Source organism: Fulmarus glacialis, unplaced genomic scaffold, assembly GCF_000690835.1.
Source record: "Fulmarus glacialis isolate BGI_N327 unplaced genomic scaffold, ASM69083v1 scaffold14737, whole genome shotgun sequence".
In the NCBI taxonomy this organism is placed as follows: domain Eukaryota; kingdom Metazoa; phylum Chordata; class Aves; order Procellariiformes; family Procellariidae; genus Fulmarus; species Fulmarus glacialis.
In genome coordinates this window covers 35-22,241 of record NW_009222711.1, presented here as the reverse complement: position 1 = coordinate 22,241, position 22,207 = coordinate 35, and the positions used below count along the sequence as shown (strand labels likewise).

Sequence of the window (22,207 nt, the reverse complement as noted above, 5' to 3'; positions counted from 1 at the left end):
GAAAAGCAAGTGATGTAAAAAACCCCAGTTGCTCACCACCAGCTGACGAATGCCAGTGCCCAAGCAACGGCAGCCCTGGCAAACTCCACCCCCCCAGTTTTATTGCTGAAGACGATGTTACATGGTGTGGAATGTCCCTTTGGTCAGTTGGGGTCAGGTGTCCCAGCTGTGTCCCCTCGCAACTTCTTGTGCACTCCCAGCCTACTTGCTGGTGGGGCGGTGTGAGAAGCAGAAAAGTCCTTGACTCTGTGTAAGCACTGCTCAGCAATAGCTAAAACATCAGTGTGTTATCAACAGTGATTTCATCACAAATCCAAACACAGCACCATATGAGCTACTGTGAAGAAAATTAACTTTCCCAGCCAAAATCAGTACACTGGAATTGAAAGCTATGGTGGCGTAAGAACAGAAAAGACCTCATATGGATGCCTCCCTGTTTGGGGGAAGAAGAATCAAATGGACAGGGAGGTGCTCTTTAAACACACTTCTTTCCACAATGTTGAATAAAACTGGAAAGCTGGATTTCACTCTTCTCTACTATCAGTAAATATCTCTGAAACCTACAGGGAAGGTACAGTATCTCTCTAGTGCAGTTTGCAGAGAAGATGAGGACTTGTTACTGCTACCAGTTAGTCCCCTTGCTTATGCAGGAAATGTTTCAGTGCTCTGATGATTGTTGATGCTCATGCAGTGGTAGGATTGTAGGTTCTTTTTTTCCCCAGTTTGTTTAGGAAATTACACATTTTTCCCTGTGTTAAGGAACATGATTGCCTTTTGAATGTTAATAAATTAAAAGTTAGAAAATGTCAGAAGCCCCTGTGCTGTCTTAAGTCAGACCCTTAATATTTACACTTAAATACAATTTTCAAACGTTCTATTCCATACTGATTTTTCCCATGGACAATGTTTCTTTCAGTGTCTAGGCTGCAGATTCTTTTCAAACTAGTCCTGCAATTGTGGGCTTTATAAAATGTTTATTCACTAATGGAAAGGGGGAAGCCAATATTAACAGTCAAAATGGTTAGGCAGCTTCTGTGTTCAAAATGGCACAAAAAGGAGCTTGGACATACTGCATCAACATGTAAGCAAATGTCCTTTTACTAAGTCTCCTGAACAGTAGTGTCTCAGTATAATATATTGATTATCCTCTGCATGCACCAATTCTTTTACCTGACAAAAAATCCTGACATTATAAGTATTCAGGTAAAAAGCAGAACGGTATTGGCTTCTGTTACACTGCTCTGATTTTTTTTTTTTTTTTTAACTAATGAAAACCTGGATTCTTTATGTATCTTAAGTTCTTGCTCATACCCCTGAGAATCCTCTGCAAGATTGGGCCCAAAGCCCAGGACACATTGTGAAGTGGTGACTTATTTGCCGATGAAAGGAAAATATGTATTTAATAAAAACCTTTATTTTGATGGCATGACAGTAAGACTTGCAGCTCCAGGTAGATTCTGCACCTGTTTCCTGTGTGTAGCTTGTGTGTGCAAGTAGACAATACCACTATTGCCTATTTCATAGAAGTTATTTATTCAACCTAACTGTTAATGACCAGGGTTGTTAGACATCTACATCTAAACCAGTGGCGTGTATAGTCAATGAATACAGAAAGGCTCTTTGAAGGCGTGATTTATCTGACCTACTTCGGCTGGCTGTTTTAGCATGAGATGACTCACACCCTGGGAGGTGCCTGTTTCTCTCCATTGGGTATAAAGCAAGCTAAGAATGACTGGCTTGCAGATAGCTGTCTGCATTCCTTCACAGCCATCTCACCCTTCTTGTCTTTCTACTGGCTTATTTGATTATTGTGCCATTTAGGCAGTTTGCTAACAGCCCACCTACCGCTTTCACTCAACACTCATGAAGAAGAGATTTTTACTTCAAAGAGTAAATTGAATCATCCATGTCCGTAAGAGGTCTGTACCTAAAGTACCTGCTGATTCTCAATGATTGTGGATGTAATACTGTGAAATCTTTCAAAGTCTTTAATGAAAGTCAGCTTAAATCTGATTCTGAATTACGGTAATCAAGATTCAGTACAGGTTTTGATTGGAAAATGTCATGGCAAATGTTTCTGAGGGAGAGAGAAGGCATATAATACTGCAGTATTACTTCTTAATAGACAAAGAGGTCTTAAAGCCATATATTTATGCATGTCAGCTACTTACTAATGTTCATGGAGTTGTGAGTTAATTCATCTTGTGAGATTTCAGCTTCTGTGGCTTTCCTGGCAAGGAAAGCTGCAGTAGTTTCCCAGTACACTGCTGACTGCAAGTGTCAGAAGTCTGTAGTTTTCAATACTGTATATGCTCTTCCCGTGGTGCCTTTTGAACTGTGCAGTATTGTTACTGCTTTGTTCATAGGTTCTGAAGGCATCTATACATTTTGTCTTCTACAGGAATCAGTAAAGGTTTGCCGTGTTATAGAACTGATGATTTGCCTTGAGCTGCTCCTGTAATGTTTCACTGGTTTCTCTCTCCACTATAGAAAATGGCTTCAGGCAGTCTTGCCTGATACATGTACCAGATATCCAGATCTCGATAGCAAAATGTGCAGGAAAATGGCTTTCATCCTAAGTGGCTGTCACTTTCAAGTAAAAGAATACCTGTAAACTGTCTTAAAAAGAAACTCAGCAATTTTTTTCTTTTGTCATTTCAATCACAGCCTTCTTATCTGAACTGCACTTTTTTCTCCTTTTGTTCACAAGAACTTTCTTGTTATGCTTAGTATGCAAGGATGTAGTTAAGTTCCCCTGATGACTTAAATGTGAACTTCCAGGATTTACAGGCTTTCTTCTGTGATGACTATAAATTGTCCACTGACATGGGAAAGGTTTGTAGGCCTTCAATATGTCTCATTATGTTTAACACATGTGAGGTTGAAGGTAAAGTCAGACCATTGTCCTTGCAATTACAGACCAAGTCTCTGTTTGGGCAGGCAGCTATACACAGCTGCATTAAATTCACAGTAACAGATACGTGGCGTGACCTATCACAATTAGAAATAACTCCAGAAATGCAAAATACTCTGATACGTTAAAAAGCTGAAGTATTTACCAAGTTGGTCAAAGTGATTTATTTCTACATCCTTTCTCTGTCAGTGCAGGGACTGTAATTTACTGTGTATACACTGACTAAAATAGAGAGGTTCCACTCTCGCTACTTTCTGGGTGCTATTGGAGTATTAAATGTTTAATAATAACTAGATTTTTTAAAAACTGGTTTCAATTGTCAAATGAAAATAAGACTTTCTGTCAGTGTAGCAATTACAGTCTGACACCTGACAATTTATCATTTCTGTACACATTTTCATGAGGACAAAATATAATTGGAAGTTGCCTGGCAGTTTTGCTAATGGTGCAAAAAGAATAATAAAATCTAATGTAAGAAATGTTGTGTATAGTCTTGGAATGGTAACAGAAATTAAAAACTGAAAACATTGGATTTAAAGAACTCATTCTTCCTGTGTTATCCCTCTGCATCCATCTAAGCACCTAGTTAGGATTTGTTTGAAAAGGAAAACAATTTCATTTTCAGAGTCTTGCTAATTGATTAGGAAACACAGAAAATTAATTTTTTGGGGGTAGGCCCTACAGAGATACAAATTTTTATTTAGAAATTTAAGTTTTCCCATTTCAAACGTGACTATTATAGGTGTGATGTTGCATGATACAGCTCAGCTCTAGTTACAGCTTTGGCTGTGTCTAATTTACAGTGTTATTTCCTTCCAAAAATCCCATATTAACACTCACCGTCATCATAATTTCCTCTTTTCCAAGCACTGAGAGGTTGATAGAAATCTGCTTTACAGAAACCTTATCTATTTGTATTGGAATGATACCAGCAATGTAGTAAGATTTTGTCTTTCTTCTTCCTAGCCATCTGCCTGTTGCATTTGGATTGGGAGCAAATAGGCAGCAGCAATCAGATTTCTTTTGGTTTTCCTGCATCTAAGCTTTCTGACTCATGTGTTTCAAGTCTTAGCTTTTGCTTCACCACACCCTTTTTGTCTCCAGCAAGTTACCAGTACTTTCATTATTTCTTTGCCTATGTCCCTGCTATCTAATTTAACATTGGTAGGGACAAAAAGAGCAATGGAGCAAGGAGGGATTAGAAGACCAGGCTCTCCCCTGCCATTCGAGATCTGGCTTATTGTGCTCCAGTGTGTTTCTTGCACTGAAAACTTACTTGAATTACCTTAAATTACTCTTCTTTACACTTCTTTGCTATTTCAGCTCTTCAGCCCTCCCCATTCCAGGCATACCTCTTCTGTTTCTTAAGATTGGGTAGTTTGCTTCTGCTTCTGCAGCTTTCAGTTGAAATCTGATGTTTCAAGCTATGGAAAAGAAATGTCACCAACTGAATGTGAGCATGAGGAGTGCAACAGGTGATACCATTTCTTAGTGATCAGCTCTATTGTCAGAGCTTTGATTTTTAATAGGCTAATTAACTATTTCTTGAAGAGCATGTCTCATGAGCATGTTCAGGAAGAGAAGATCCATGTTGACATGGAAGCCCCCCTTTAAAAAAAAAAAAACAACACCAAAAATAGGACAGCACAATGGTTTTCTCTCTTGCATGTTTTAATGAACTAGGCTAAGATTTAAAAGATGTCTATCATCATATTGGTATTGTAAAGCATTTTCCAAAGGGCCTTATTTGCAGAGTTGTGTTCTCAGTTATTTTGAAATATCTCAATTTGGGCACTGAAAAATGGAGGCACCCAAGAACTATTGGTTGTTTTTTGAAATCTTGGCCTTCCAAACTTAACTTTAAAGGACAAAACTGCTCTTGCGTTGTGTTGCGTTGTGTTTTTCTTGCAGCTATGCTGGTGTGGGCTGACTTCCTGGGATCTTAGAGGCAGGAGCATTTCTCCATAGACATCTCCAAAAATAACCAGGCTGTTGGCACAAATATGGTCAATAAATTAGTTAGCAGTAATTTCCTTGTGGCGTGATTGAGATCATATGATTCATTGTAGCACACTAACCTACCATCTTGCCGTTTAAAAGGATGAGCGTCATTCAGCACATTGTATGATGCATGCAGGTGGGTTGTGCTCTCATCAGATTAAGTCCTCTGCCAGCTTCTGCTTCTGGTCCTACCTTCCAAAGCAGAAAGAGTCCAGTTTCCCCAGTACTTGTCAGTTGTCTGGCTGCCCAGCCAGTATACAGAAGTAACCAATGGGCAAAAATATATTTTCCCACAAGATTAAGTTTAAGGTACTGAAAAAAACAGTGGCTTTAGCTCCTGTATTTTTTTGTAACAGTCATCTTACTTTAGTCACTGGCTTTCTTTTCTGATCATCGTAATACATGGTATGCTTTGATTGGTTTTGTTACGGGCACAATTTAGAAAATAGCTATTAATCATTGAGCAGTGAGTCAAAATGAAGAATTAATTCAGAATTTCAAATAGTACATCTCTCGGGCATATTCTTGTTTCAAAAAACATATTCCTTGGGCATCTTCTTTTAGATGAAAAATTAAAGTCATTGTCTTCTCTACATTTGTTTAATTCTGATGATCTGCTAGACAGTTATTAAATTTTAGGAAATGTTGGTCTTAGTTTTTTATGGAATTAATTTTATTCACAAAGTAGAAATGTTTCTTTTTTTTTAAGGCACTGTAGTATCCATAGAGAAAAATACATTAAAAAAACCATGGGCAAAATGATGTAATTACATAGGAAAGACCAATAGATCCTTAATCTGAAAATATATTCAATTTATTCTTTTTAATTTTAATAATAAGAATAATGCAATAGCCAATTTATTGACTTCTGTAAATACCACAGGCAAATGCTTGAAATCTCGATATTTGAACTGAGAAACACAGTAACAGAACTGGAAAAAAGACTTAGCTGTGTTGAAGATGAAGGTAAGTGAATTGCAACAGTCTTGCTAATTGATTCGGAAACACAGAAAATTAATTTTTTTGGGGTAGGCCCTACAGAGATACAAATTTTTATTTAGAAATTTAAGTTTTCCCATTTCAAACATGACTATTATAGGTGTGATGTTGCAAATGTGAAATTAAGGAATACTACATGCTGCATGTTAGCTTTAATTATTAATGAGACTATGAATAACATGAATTCATAGAGCTGGTTAATATTCTGGCCACAGTAAGGCCAGTGAAAAATTCCCTTGATTTATATTTTCAAGCTCTTTTGTATGCAAAAATCCTCATTATGAGGATTACTAACTGGAGACTTTCTCAGTCTCCAGAAAAAAGTGGGAACAGTTTGAAAAAATACTAACTTTGACTTGAAATGGTATGAAATAATCTGGGAAACAGAATAACCCTGTATTTCTTTTTAAGGTAATGAATGGAAAACCAGGTATGAGACACAAGTAGAATTGAACAAACAGCTGGAAAGGCAAATTAATATTCTTCAAGAGAAGATGGAGCTTATTCGTGGCAATCCAGCAGGTAGAAATGGGTATTCATAACTGTTTTTCAATAGAATTAGTGATTATATGTTGAAATTATATCAATGGGTCACATTTTCTGCTTATTTGTAGATAAATTGTCCATTGTTCGCACCTTTGACCAAATGCCTGCGGTGAGTACTATGGCATTTAGTTGGTTAACAAAAAATCACAGTGTAATTGAAGAACTTGTATGATCCTTGTTTTTTCTTGACAGGAAATATCAGCAGCCTGGTCTAGAAACCAAAACAGTCAGTCCTGCTTGCTTTTTTATTGTTTCAAATATGCAGTTGCTTATGAATTTATAAAGTATAGAGTAAAATCATTAAGTAGGAGGTACGTAAGACATGAATGTTGGGAAGAATCATGTAGTGTAATTTTTGACTGAGTGAACATTGTGTGGTTGGACCTGCAGTAAGGCATATGAGGTGGAGTAGCTGGACTAGTTCCATGAATAAATGGAAAAATGTTAAACCTTGATCACAAGATCATGGAATCATTTAGGTTGGAAGCGCCCCCTTTGAGATGTTCTAGTCTGCCCTTCTACTCAAGCAGGACCAGCTACAGCAGGTTGCCCAGCATCGTGCCCGGTTGGGTTTTTAATATCTCTGCAGATGGAGACTCCACAACATCTTCCAGTGTTTGACCACTCTCACAGTAAGAAAAGTGCTTTCTTGTGATCAGATGGAATTTCATGTGTTTCAGTTTGTGCTCATTGCCTCTCAGTGGGCACCACCACTGAGAAGAGCCTGGATCCCTCTTCTTCATTCCCTTCCATCACATATTTATACACATTGCAGAGATCCCCCTGGGCCTTCTCTTTGCCAGGCTGAACAGTCCCAGCTCTCTCAGCCTCTCCTCATCTGTCAGCTGCTCCAGTCCCTTAATCACCTTCACAGCCCTGTGCTGGACTCACTGCAGTAAATCTGTATCTTGTAGTGAGGAGCCCAGAACTGGACACGACACTCCAGGTGTGGCCTCACCGGTGCTGAGTGGAGGGGACGGATCACCGTCCTCAACCTACTGGCAACGTTCTTCCTGATGCAGCCCAGGAAGCCACTGGCCGCCTTTGCAGCAAGAGTGCATTGCTGGCTTGTGGTCACTTTGTTGTCTACCAGGACCCCAAGGTCGTTCTCTGCCAAGCTGCTTCCCAGCCAGTTGTCCCGCAGCATATACTGATGCCTGGGGTTATTTCTCCTCAGGGACAGGACTTTGCATTTCCCCCTGTTGCACTGAACTTCATGTGATTCCTCTCTGCCTATTTCTCTAGCCTGTTGAAGTCCCTCTGAATGACAACACAATCGTCTGGTGTATCAGTCACTACTCCCAGATTTGTATCAATTGTGATAACATAGACGAATAAGCTGCAGTAACATTTTACATAATAAAGTTACAGGAAAATTTCTCATTGTACAGTAAATACACCATTTTTGTAACACCAAAGGAAGTACCTGTTTTCATTTTTTAAATTTTATTTCTTAATACATTCATATTTCATGACCTGTATTTCAACAAAGCATAAAACATTTTTCTGTGATCTTGAGGAGAAAATGGCAAGAAAAACCCAGCAAATATTTTGGCCATTTAGTCTTCTAAAGTAGTAAATGAAGTGAAAACAATTTTAGATTCAGGACTTTTTCCTTAGTCTGACATCTGCTGAAATCTTTTACTTTGAGAACTTTTCTGCTTCTTACCCACTTTTAGAGATAAGGAGGGCAGATAAAGATGTGATAATGTCTTGTAACATAAGCAGGAATAATGAACGAGGCAGGGCTCTTACAATTTTTATTCCAGTTGCTTATGCCTTCAGAAGTGTTTCCATCTTACTTTTTTGTACTTCAGATTCTGAAGATCAATGGGAGTTTACTGAGCCTAGAGGAGGCTGCATGCCCTGTTAGTGGGAATGATTATCTGTTGTAAGCAGGGTGTGAATAATTAACTGCTCTTTCTGATCTGATCCATCGTTTTCAGATGGTAAACATTCTTGCCAGTTTTAGTACTGTCCTGAAGACCATGGTATTTTCTAGGCTGGCAGGATATTTTTTTTAAAACGTTAATTAAAAAGAGAACAAAATCTTTCCCATCCCACTTCCCTGTTTCATGGAGTTGATTTGAAAATACAACTGGGATTATATTTGAAGAAAAGTCTTGAGGACAGAACATTGATCTAGAAAATTTACAGTAGAGTCTGCTTCAGACAATGTTATTCCTGTCAGCCTGTAAAGCACCAACTGGCATGCATGCTTACAGTATTAGAAGTGTTTATTTCCATCCAATTGCTAGTACACTCTTAACAAATCCAATTACACCTTGCCAAGCACTTGAAGAGTCATTACCAGTAAGGTAATCTCCTTTACCAGCAGCTGGGCTGCACCAATCCAGTACATTTCTAATCCCTACTAAATACTGACTTGCCTCCTCACCTATGAGCTGTGGTTCTGAGGGGTTTGATTACTGTTCCCACAAAGGAAAGAATGACAGCACAACTGAAAGATTCATACTGCTAGAAGGAGTCTAGAAGACAGTTTGAAGAGTCCTAGACTTACTCAGTGACACCTAGGGAAGTCTGGAGCCCATGTGCCATGCTGTAGGATTTTCTTCAGCAGTTTTAAGTCCTTCCTTCAGCCTTCCAGCTTAGAGTGAATACATTCTTCTGTTTGCTAGCCAGAGGGGAAAAAAAGTGCTTAGGGATTTAGTGAAATGTTTCATTTTTCCTTGTTTTGATTTTTGGGAGATGGAAAGAGGGGAAGAAAATAGATGTATTTTGTGGGCTTAGCTGTTTTTTTTTTTTCACTGAAGCTATCAGAAAAGTCAGTGTATATTTACAGATACTCTCGGAGAATGCAGAGCTGCTTTTTTTTCTTTTGAATTTTAGGACATAAAACATTGGTAAAAAAATACACAGATCATTTTGTGGTGTTTAAGCATATAGGTTTATCCAAATCCTTTTTATGTTTCTGAAAGTTGTTCAGGGGAGTAGGGGGGAATATTTAACTTCTCCACAGATGAGAATAAAGAGCAGATGTGGTGAGTGGGTGTAGAAAAACAAAGAGCTTTGCAGCCAGTCATCAATCTACATTTGCTCAAAGTAAAAGTGCTGAGAGTGGGTATATATGAAATTGTGTGTGTGTGTGTGTTAAATCAAAAGTACACTATGATATTCAGCTTTCAACTTGGAGTTGCATATGAAACTCTGTGGAAAGATGGCAAAGTGATTCGTCCAACAAGATGATGCAATTTCTAGAATATGGCAACAGTAGACAGTAGATTTTGTTTTGAGTAACATATTTAGAAAATTAAATAGTATTTGCAAGTCTTTTTAACCTATGTTCCCAAGGAAGTTAGAATTATGCAGTTAGAGTTATTAGAAGGACCTCTAATAATTCTTAACTTCCTATGCAATTTCAGCTGTATTTAAGAGGAGATATCTCAAAGATACTAAAGAGATTTATCTCACTCAGCTAGTCATTTAAGGTCCTACAATAGTCAATAGAAGGAGAAAAACATGTCCATAGAGTAATTCATCCCATTTAGAGATAGGTAGCATAAAATATTTTCTCGATATCAAGCACTACAGGGAAATTAAAAAAAGATTAGTCATCAAGGATCCTGGCAGTCAGCAAGCTATAAAAACCTGAGTGAAAGAGAAGAATACAAATGCAAATTCTGGAGTGATGAACAAGGAAGCACAGAGGATTTTCTGGGTTGATAAACTGCAATAATTGTTGCAGATGGCTTGCACTATTTTTGCTTTAGAATTAGAATTGTACTGATGAATGATTCCTTGCTATTATAAACACCCCTAAACCATTTAAATATACAATTATGATTCTGAAGTCCTTATACTGACTTGAGATAATTCTTTTTTTTTGTTTCAAAAAAATCATGTACGTGTCACATGACAGTAAATGCAGAACCAATACCTTGAACACACAAATTTTTACAGCCAGGGTTTAGAAAATAATTTTTGTGTACTGAGGGCAGATTAAAAATAACCTAAACAGTGACAACCACAAGGGAGTTCCAACAGTGAAAACTGTTTAGTCAGTAATTTCCTTTATGTCCATATCATAGAATCATAGAATTATAGAATCATTAAGGTTGGAAAAGACCTCTAAGATCATCAAGTCCAACCATTAACCCAACACCACCATGCCCACTAAACCATGTCCCTAAGCGCCTCATCTACACGTCTTTTAAAAACTTCCAGGGATGGTGACTCCACCATTTCCCTGGGCAGCCTGTTCCAAGGCCTGACCACTCTTTCAGTAAAGAAGTTTTTCCTAATGTCCAGGCTAAACCTCCCCTGGTGCAACTTGAGGCCATTTGCTCTCATCCTGGCGCTAGTTACTTGGGAGAAGAGACCAACCCCCACCTCGCTACAACCTCCTTTCAGGTAGTTGTAGAGCACGATGACGTCCACCCTCAGCCTCCTCTTCTCCAGGCTAAAAAGCCCCAGTTCCCGCAGCCGCTCCTCATAAGACTTGTTCTCCAGACCCTTCACCAGCTTCGTTGCCCTTCTCTGGATACGCTCCAGCACCTCAATGTCCTTCTTGTAGTGAGGGGCCCAAATAAATAATACAAATGTCATACAGTACTTCAGAAATAATTACTGAAGGAATGCCTTCTCTCTAAAGTATAACATGATGTGAATTTTACTTGCCTCTCTTAAACATGCTGCATTCATTTGTTCACATTTTTTCATTAAATGAGTTTTGGTGAAATACATGCTCTCTGCTAAGCATAATTTCCCATATAAGCAGAAAGAAAATTGTTCCTTTCTCTCTCACCATTTCTGCAAGAAAGAATCCCTAGATAGCAACTTTAGTATGCAAATACTGAAAAGCATACTGCAAAATCAGTTCAGAAGAGCACAGTCCTGATAGCATTGCCTTAGCAACGCTCTTATTAAGATAGCCAAGGAACCAAGGTTTCTGTGATAAATCACCATTTTCAGGAATGTCCAGCACCATAGCTAAGAAAATTCTGACATTAAGGGCCAGATACTTGCTTTGCAAAGCTGCCTTTCTGAAAGCACAGTGACCACAGAACTGAGACCCTCACAGGACCACCTCAGGGTTTTTGCTGTCAGTTTTAAACTGTAAGCAGAATGTGTGGCAGCGTCAAACTGGAGAAGGCATTGGCAACATGACAGGAGGGGAATCTTGAGTTTATGAAAACATGCAACGAAGACTTTGTATTTCAGTAGGTGTTGATAACTGCCTATAGGGAACATCAGCACTTTATAATGGCATAGGAAATGTTACAATTCTCCTAGTAAGTCACTGTTAAATGAACCTTGTTGCTTTTGCTGGATTAAGTCACCAGTAGCTCTATGGGAGGAAGAAATCTGGTATCCTGTCTTTTCGTGAAACTTGGAAGTATTTTGGAGAAAGTTCTGTAGTCTGGTCTGACTGTCCTGCCCTCCTCACAGACTTCCCCTTCCTACTCCTTTCATCTGACCTAGGACAAGTATTTTGGATGCCTCCAAGAGACCTTTTTGATTTGCATTTTTTCCTTTCCTTGTCATGTTGGCATCAGTTGTTCCTCCTGGTGGCTTTGCACAAACCAGCAGACTATTTTACTCAAATCACTTTGTGGTATTCCCAGAGGCAGAACACACTTTGTATTTCAAAGAAAACAATCAGGGAAAAAAATCTTGTAGTCAAGTGACGTTATTAGCTGGCTGTTCTCAAGAATTCCTTAGCAATTGACTGGGATCCTGGGATATCTTCCAGAGAAAATGTATAAGGAAGCTATCTCTGGCCTTTTTCAGGCCTATCAGGAGAGATACTGAGTGAAACGTTTCAGGGTCAGCAACAACTTGTTCTGTCAATCTCAACCACAGCAATGGAGGAATCCGTTTTAACTTCCTCCTCCCAAGTCAGCAGATAACCTCTATGAGCTATGCTGTGGAGACCACTGACATAAGGATTTAGGGTCCCACACCTATTACACTAAAGGAGCCTGAACTTTCCAACAAGTCTCCAGGCTGATTTCTTCACCCTGGCCATTGCCAATGTCTGGTGTGAACAGGACACACTGCGTTCATGTAGTTCAACTCTTGGTCTGGTTTCGAATATAAAGATGATGGTAACCACAAGGGGGCACTTGGCATTTAGGCAAGCACAGGGAGCCTTTCTTCTTCACCTATACTGAAGCCCTTACAGGATCCATTGTATATATATGGAGTGCATATTGTATGTAGATATATGCGATGCTAAATAATTTTCATGTATCATTTTTTCAGTAATATATAACTAGTGAGTTCATTGATATCAACATAAAATTAACTTCCATTACAGTAAAACTGAAGATGTAGTATTGCTTTTTGCTCTTGGTGAGTTTAAAATGATATGTTAAAAGGTTCAGCTAAATCAGCTGATGAATGTCAGCTCTTAGTGTTGGAGGGAAGGGAGTGTATTTTCTAAACAAAACTTCATTTGATTTAAAATGTCAAGTAGAATGGATTCCAAAGGCTTCTTGTGTTGTTTTTTTTCTACACGACTGACAGATGTATTGCTTCTGTTCTAATTCACGGAGAAAAGTTGAAGAGGGTTAGAGCTGAAGCAAAGGATTAATAGTGTCCATGAGCCAGGCTCTTATGAAAGCAAGTTTGAGCCTTTTGATGATGTCATGGATTTGTCAGCTTGTCTGTTGTGAAATGATTGATAGAAATTGTCACCTCTGTTGCCACTGGTAGCAGGGCAAGGAAAAATCCAGAGTGAGAGCAACTTATGTGGGTGGCCTTAAAATTCAGCTGCAGTATCATTCTGTATAATTTCATTTTCTGGCAAGTGTTAAACCAAATATGTAACTTCAGTCGAATGAAAAGGAAATTGTGTGAAAAAAAGAACTGGAGAATTGGTGTTCCCTTTGTGAAATGCTGGGCTTTGGTCACTGCTGGACGCAAGCCTTAATGTATCATTGCTCTGAGAGTGAATCTTGCTAAGCCCTGCAAAATTCCGTTACATAAAGAAAGTTTTCATTTAAAATATCAGTGTGTCTTTTAGCTTACCAGCTTGCTCAGAGTGGCTTGACATGGACGACTTAGTGAAAACTAAGGATCTTAAATTCAAGTTAAATCCCTTAGTCAGCTTATGTCTCCTTTTCAGGAATACATTGTCCAGCTATTCAAGGCTTAGTAGAAGAACCTGTAATAAATCTAACTTAAAAAAAACATTTCAATATTCAGTTAAACGACTTCTAAAAAGCTTTTTCAGAATTTATTTTACTGGTTCATCCTGGAGTTTTGTTGGCAATTTCTCTTTCTGGGGGAGTGCTGCATACCTGGGAGACTCCTGGTTTTCTTGAGCTCTCACTGGTCCTTGTTTTGTATTGAAGCTTTTCTGTGCTCCAAGAACTCTGCTACAAGTCTGTGTTACTGTATGCTTTAAACTCTGTTTTCTGTGAGCTTTTTCTTTTGTGTTGTTTTACTGTATTAAGCACTAAGCTGATCATACAACCATACGCGTCAAGAATTGAATCTGTTTCAGTGAGGTTTCTTTTTGCTTACTTCCCACAGAATTCAGGAAAGGCAAATCCAGCCCTTAATGATTTGGCTGAATTCATATGCTGGTGTTTCTCACTTCTTGATTTGTATTGTTGTGCAGCAGCTAAAGACTTCAGATATATAAGGTCTCAAGTAGTTCCACCTTGAAAGTAGGGGTGGGAGGTAACTTACAACCAATCCTGGCTAAAGTGGGTCTCTAGAACCTCTTTGAAGTTTTACCATTTAAAATTTTCTTGTGTCTGTTTTTGAAATTGCATTTTATAGTGGTTGGGGACTTGGAGAGGTCTTTTAGTTGAGTAGGAACGTCTGTGTCGCTAGATTCCCATAAGAACTTCAGTATTGCCATACTGAGCTCTGCATCATCAATTAGGTGCATGGACACAGGAACAGAAGTCAGAAAGCTGAGTTAGCTGCCTCAGTTTCCTAGGTATTAACTGGGAGAAAGGCAGCTACATTGGGATTCACAACAGAGTGCGTAGTAGAGATGGAAAACCGATGGGAAGTTGGTAAGAAAACCCAAGAATTGTGTCTGAAATGCTACCTCCTTTCCAGACGTAGGCATGACCATGCAGCCTTTCTCACTTGTTCCTTCTCCACCCATGTAAATTTTTATTTCTGACTGATTAACGGCGTGGCTTCAAAAATTTTCTCAGCACTAGTTAAGTATGATGGCAAGGGCACTCTCAGGATATGAGATATGAGAATTCAAGCTCTTAGGGTGGCAGAGGACTAAAATGTAACTCATCTGATTTCTTTGTGGATTAATTTTTAGGCTGTTAGACAGAAGAGGATTCCTTCCTCATGTAATGTGGGTGGAGTATGCCTCTCAGGTTGTGCCCCATTAGGGAGATGACCACCAGGAAGTGTTGCTTTGAGACTCCATAAAAGCTTTCAGAAGCAAACTAAGCAGCTTGATTAAGCTTGAGCTTATGGGCAAACATAATAGCAACAGCTCAGATGCCTACCTAAATTATATGACAAAACCAGATGTGAAGAATGTAAGACATTGCATAGATTGTTTTATTAGTATTAGGATGTTAAATTCTGCCTGAAGTGCAATTTAGGCTCTAGTCCCTTTTTGATTTTGGGCTTCACTTCCCAATCTGTAAATTGGGAGTAATTTATAACTTTCTTATTTCACAGGAGAATGGTAAGCATAGGTACATTACAAATTATGAGGCACCCAGATACTGTAGGGATAGTAACTGTATACTTTAGTCACATTATCAGTCTATTTCCGTCTGCTTGCTCATCAGAAGCAGTGTAGTGCTCTGTTTGTTTGTTTGTGGTTGGATATCATCCTTTCTTCAGAGCTGAATGAAAGCCCAGGTCCAGCTGCACTGGCAGCAAAAAATAGACAGCATTTCTGAAAAGATTAAATAAAAAAAGATCTAAAAGTAGTTTACTTTGTAGGTGAAAGAACTCAAAGAAATCAGATGAGTACCATCACTGAGGAGATACCAAATTGCTCTGTTGTGACTAACAGCTGCAACACCAAGTCTTGCTGTCTTACATAACACTGATGGACAATCTAGTGAGGAAATAAATAGTGGGCTGTGGATTTACATAGAACAAACCTGGAGAACAGCATGAACTTCTGTATTTACTGTATTTAAGCTTACTATGGTGGTACAAAATACATTGTAGGTGGTACAAATTACATTGTAGGTGGTACAAAATATGTTGTACAAAATACGCTGTCACATGGTTATAATCATTAATGTGCAGTCAGGTCAAGAAGGCAAAAAAAATTAGTTTCCTAGCTTGACAGTGCCGAGGCCTTCTCTATCTGTCTTGTTTAATTTTGTACAGACACTGATGTTGTAATGAAATAGCACATGACCACCCTAGTGGAATTTAGCCAAATCTTCTCTTTAATCTGCAGCTTATGTTTTCTCCTTGAATTGGCCAATGTTGACTGTATTGACTGTAGGAGCCTTCTGTATTAGGACAAAGATTTCATCTGAATACAAGATACTTCTGCTTTAATTAGGAAAAAAACCAAAAAACCCCAATTTTTTTCATGTCTCCAGTGTGTCTGTTATAACATTAAAGTTAATAACAGTTCAGTCATATGCAAAACATTCTTGAAAGATATAGCTCTTCTGTATCTCTTTTTTTTTTTTTTTTAAACACTGGGAGGGGTTATTCTCTCTTGGCAAAATGTTTTAAAAGTATTGTGCCTTTTGCCGTGCTCCTGCAAAATCTTGACTTTAATGGAAATCATTCCTAGGGAAATCTCAGTAACAGCCAGAAAAATAAAATTTGGAGCCGAATAAGTAACATGTTGTACAGAAAATTATGAAAAAGAATAAAAGATGCAATGATCTGCATATGCTAGAAAGGAGAAGACTGGAGATTTCAAACAGGGAGATGTAAGAGGCAGATGTATATGTTTGGTGGCTATCTCTTAGAAACCATTGGTAGGACTATCACTTTAGACATCCAGAAAATAGAACGGCTTGATGATGTACAAAGTCAAGGCCATAAGTTATGGACCTGAGATGCAAATGCTCTTAAAAGAATGACATAAGCTTTCGTGTAATGACAAATGACATTTTCAAGTTTACTCTGGAACAGACCAAAGAAGACTGTGCTAAGCTGGATGGATGCCCAAAAAAGTGGAAGTTGAACTGGTCTGACCAAGGTACTGACTGAGAGATGGAAGGCACAGTTGTAACAATAAAATGAAGGTCACAGAATCCCAGAATTGTTGAGGATGGAAGGGACCTCCAACCCCCCTGCTCAAGCAGGGCCACTTAGAGCCAGTTGCCCAGGATCACATCTAGACGTTTTTTTAATATCTCTAAGGAGGGAGACTTCACAACTTCCCTGGGCAACCTATTCCAGTGATTGGTCACTCTCACAGTAAAAAAGTGTTTCCTGATGTTCAGAGGAAACTTCCTGTGTTTCAGCTTGTGCCCATTGCCTCATGTCCTGGCACCACTGAAAAGAGCCTAGATCTGTCCTCTTTGCACCCTCCCTCCAGGTAATTATATATATTAATTAGATCCCCCCCTCAGCCTTCTCTTCTCTAGGCTGAACAGTCCCAGCTCTCTCAGCCTTTCCTCATAGGAGGGGTGATCCAGTCTCTTAATCATCCTTGTGGCTCTTCATTGAACTCTCTCCAGTATGTCCATGTCTCTCTTGTACTGGGGAGCCCAGAACTGGACACAGTACTCCAGGTGTGGCCTCACCAGTGCTGAGTAGAGGGGAAGGATCACCTCCATCAACCTGCTGGCAATGCTTTGCCTAATTCAGCCCAGGATAACATTGGCCTTCTTTGCAACAAGGGCACATTGCTGGCTCATGTTCAACTTGTTGTCCACCAGGACCCCCAGGTCCTTTTCTACCATGCTGCTTTCCAGCTGGGCAGCTTCCAGCATATATCAGTTCATGGGGTTGTTCCTCCCCAGGTGCAGGACTTTGGACTTCTCCTTGTTCAACTTCATGAAGTTCCTGTCAGCCTGTTTTTCCAGCCTGTTGAGGTCCCTCTGGGTAGCGACATGACCCTCTGGCATATCAGTCACTCCTCCCAGTTTGGTGTTGTCTGTAACCTTCCTGAGGGGATGCTCTGCCCCATCATCCAGATCATTAATGAAGATGTTAAACAGGACCGGACCCAGTATTGATCCCTTAAGGCTTAAATTAGGTTTGGGATTTTTTTACCATTAGTAAGCATTCATAAACTCTCTGAGAAATAGACCACACATGCACACTGGCCTTCTGGATCTGAGGTTTGCAGGATAAATAGGGAAAAATTTCCGTGAAAAAAGAAGGGGACAATATTTGGAAAGAGTCATATTATCTTCCTTTCCATGTTTACCAGGAAAATCTGGTAAATACAGGCATAGCAAAGCATGAGCAAAGGTCATGAGAAGAAATAACTGATTATTAAGGCAATGGTCAGCTAGTCAGTACAGAAAGTGAAAGGATTCAGCTATTCTGACTAGGGAGATGCTTGAGTTAGAAATAAAAAGAAACAAAAATTCTGAAACAGACACTTATTTTACACAGGGGGCCTAAGCAGACAAATGGAAGAACCTGACTAGCCTGAAATGTAATAACATTGATAATGAAAAGATGAGAGAATAACAAGTATTAAAGGTATGCACTTGGCAGGAAAGATGAAAACAGAGATAGATGTAGTATGTAGCAGACGTGAGAGACTTTTACATTAATGTTAGTTCTTTCTTCATTATCTGTTTGGATTAATTCATCTTGAGGATGGATAGGAAAACAAATTTTAATCACAATAATATTGGGAAATAATATTGAAATATATGTTGAAACAATATGACTCACTTAAATATTAGGACACCAATATTTTCTTTTCCATATGTAGATGCCTACCTCTTGACTAGATCTTTAATTCCTACTACAGGCAGTGCAGGTCTAATTAATACAGTCAGCTGAGTATAGAGAGTTGTATCTAGATTTATCTAAGTAGGCATCTTCAGTGGAATAGTTGTGTAAACAAACGGACTTGCAGGTGTTTCAGTGCAGAGTAGCCCACTGCTGCTCCAGAAGGACATGTGTCTCCTGTAACCCGTGTAATATCTGCCACACATGAATGTCTTGGACACTCTAGGGCATCTCAGATGGCAACTGAGTTGAGCTCTTTAGCTGCTCAGCTGAATGAATCTCTGCACATCACAGTATTGTCTGTGACTCTTAGTAGGAGCTTAGTTCGCATATGGACACTCAAATGTAGATATCCTCACCTCAGACTGAACCCCATCCATACAGTCAAATATAGATATAAATATAAAATTTGGATGGATGAATTTGGATATAATATTATTAGATTATTTCCAGAAATTGTATCATATGTGATACTTGTAAATAAAGACTGAAAACCAAGTGCTAGTAATAATGATGAGGCACAGATCTCAGTGGATGTGGTAGTTAACACATTTTGTAAGAAAATACTGGATAAAAAGGAGGGAATGGTGCTTTAGATTTTGAAAATCTAGAACATTACAGAAAAGCCCATCATAAAAACTGTCAGATCAAGTGATCATCAATTCATTCATTTTAAATTAAACATGTATATATTGCCTAAGTTTTCAGTGAAGGCAGAAACAATAAAATGCAGGACAAAGGAGGATACCGCTAATGACAGCAAGTGCTTGGAAGAGGAAATGACAGTAACCAAATCCCAAGAAAAACTCAAGGAGCTGGATATGCTTAAATTGAGGGAAATGGGTAATCCATACCTTAGGATTCTGAAAGAACTGGCTTGCTACATCACTGATCTGATAGCAAGTGGTTTTAATAAAGCTGTGGATGATGGCATTGTGTGCATTGGAGAAAAGCAAATCTTTTTTTTTAGTTTTAAGATAGAGAGGAATAACTGTTGCAAAACCAGATTGAAAACGGATTTATTCAAAGTGGCTCATGGTGGGCAAACCTGTTGACATTCTGTGATGAAACAATAGATTTGTTGTCACAATAAATATAGTAATCTTGTTCACTGTGACCTCTGATAAAGATACTGTGTCACATGGGAAGTGACTGATTAATTTGGAGAAAATGAAAATTAGTAGATTTGTTGAAGGAATAAAGAGCTGGCAAATAGAAGATGGTGGTGACTAGTGAAGGAGGCTCCTGGGAGAGGAGAAGCAGAGTTCTTCCAGGACCAGGTTTAGGACTAATCTTAACATTTAATGCATGACCTTGATACACAAAGTAGAAATAGATTATGATATCTTTTTCCTGATACCAATTATGTAATATAATAGGGATCTGGATGTTGTTTAGAAGCAGAATGACACTGAAGACTAGATTATTAAAAATGGGATTAAAATTTGGTAGTTAGACCAAAGGATTTAGGAAATAGTAAACAAATTCTGTTATGAATTGAGAACTGATCACTTTGACATAGCTGCAGAAGAGAATCTGTGTATTCCAGCTGATCCCATATTGACTGTGACCATCACTGTGCAGCTGTGAAAAAGGAAAATGCAATCCTAAAATTTCTCTATACAGATAAAGAACTATTACTGACATTGCTCAAGGCAGTGAGATGGCTTCTGGAGTAGTGCATACTCCAGTACGGTTCTGTTCTCCAACCGCAAGAAGGTTGAGCTCCAGCCTGGTGTACAAAGGGGTTACTGTGACGATTAGATGAAAGGACAGCCTGCTATGTGAGAGACCATTTTTATATGGTCTCAGCTCAGCTTATTTATCCTAGTTAAATGAATATTGAAAAAATATTTTCCTGTTTTCTGTCTCTGCATGCTGGGGGCAAATACCAGGGAGGAAGAAGAGCAGTTATCTTAAAGATAATTTCAGTACAAGAACAAACAGGTATAAACTGACCTTGAATAATTTGAGGCAAGGAATTAAAAAAGCTATCTACTATTAGAGCCTCCCAATAAGAATGTCGCTACTGGATGGAGTGGATCAATTTATGAAGGGGATTATGAGAAGCAGTGTTAGAAAGGGAGGAGGACCTGCTTAGGTGTGCGTTCTACTGCCACTACACAGCAAACAAAGAACTGGCCAGTGCCAGTAACCAAAAATGGACTCTACCATTGTTACTCTAGCTTATCCCAATTTTGGACTAGGTAAATGGCTACACACCTAAGACAGACAGTATCTTCACAAAATACTGCTTTCTGGCCAAGTTGTTATGGGTTACCTTTGACATCCCATGTGCCTCTTCAGCCAGTCCAACAGCTCTCTCGGCAAGTGGTTTGAAAATGGATGTGCAGCTGAGATCTGAAATCTTCCTCCTACTAAAAAGGAGCCATCAGAGTGAACTTTGGTTAGAAGTAAGGAGCAATTCTGGCTGGTCACCCCAAGGTGACTTTGCTAATCTATCAAGGAGCAGCAGTGTGGAAAACCGTATCTGTATTATTTTAACACAGTGGAAATGTGTAGTGCGTAACTGATAATTGTAGCATATGGTTAATTGCTTTTGTCTCTGCAGTGTGCCAGGCGGAACCATGTAAACAAAAAGTGCACAAGAAGCAAATAGAATGACAAACATCATAATGCTTGACAAATGAGGGCTACGGTGATGATATTTTTATACAGAATGGAAATATTTGTAAAACACTGTTTTATTTACTATAACCACAGGGTTCCTTAAAGGAGGTTCTTAAACAACTAGAAGAAGAGAAGAAAAGCCTCCAGAATCAGCTAAAAGACTATGAACTTAGACTGGAACAAGAAGCAAAGGTTTGTAATCACTGTATGCCTCTAATATATAAAAGCCGTTATGTTGTCTGACAAACAGACAATGTGTGTGGAACACACAATAGAATAGTTCTACAACATATATCACTGGAAAAAAGTTCTGCTGTATATTTGTTTCTTCCTGTATGATTCAACTTTTAAAATACTTTGCTTAATGGTAGCCTATATCCCTTATTTTAAATGTAGGCTTACCACAAAGCTAATGATGGGCGGCGCATGTACCTCTCAGAGATCTTACAGGTAAGAAAAAAACTGTGCGACTCAATAGCTTTTAAAAATCATTATGCTTTCTTAATATAGCAACAGCATCTGTTAATGCCATTAGGTCAAAGTCTTTTATCACTTAATTCATCTACCAAATCCATTACAAAAGCTGCTTTTTAAAAATTTGAAGAGCTAGAAATTGAAAGATTGCTACAGTTTATTTATTTTTAAATACTTTTTTTTGCTTTTGTATCAATTGGAGTTTCATTGTTCCCAAGGATAGTCAAAGTGCCCTTAACTGAGAAAGCTGAAGCAATTTTCTGATACTTGCTTGCCTATCCATTAGTCACAAGACTGCTATGCTAGTTTAATGTTTCAGTTGAAAAGAACTGAACCAAATTATTAGCGGTAGTGATACCCACCTTAAGTAGCATTTCCTCTTTATCTTATTTCCCCTTTTTTCTTTTAAAGACAAACTAGCCAGTCAGCTCAGAATGACAATACAGCACATATTTCAATTAAATTTTTAAGATAAGGGATAAGATACCTTGTTTTTGTGAAATCAGAAGTTAAATTTTATTGCTGCAAATTATGCAATACATAAAAGTTGATACTACAAACTGAACGAACCTGTAAATGAATCTGTAAAGATTTCTAGTACTTTTTATTCTGAAAGCACTCTTAATTCCTGAATAATGTAAAAGTAATAGCTTAGTGTGATACTCAGGAATGACTGTCACTGAAGCCCTGTCATAGCTAACTGGGGTGAAAGGCTGTAATTAGCAGTGTTTCCATGTGTTTGCACAGCGGGCAACTGATTCTCTTATGTGGTTCATTGCTGCTTTGGGA

General features: G+C 38.6%; 1 protein-coding gene across 1 annotated transcript; it reads left to right on the top strand.

The window, feature by feature from the left end:
* Window positions 1-4,237: 4,237 nt before the first annotated feature.
* Window positions 4,238-21,394, top strand: LOC104079500 (coiled-coil domain-containing protein 169-like; the record flags this gene model as incomplete). The annotated part of the gene is given in 6 exon segments (XM_009581557.1): window positions 4,238-4,389; window positions 5,799-5,881; window positions 6,326-6,436; window positions 6,529-6,569; window positions 21,038-21,136; window positions 21,341-21,394. Coding segments are annotated over 6 exon segments (540 nt in total), but the record flags the coding sequence as incomplete, so codon positions are not given.
* Between the last annotated feature and the right edge of the window lie 813 nt (window positions 21,395-22,207).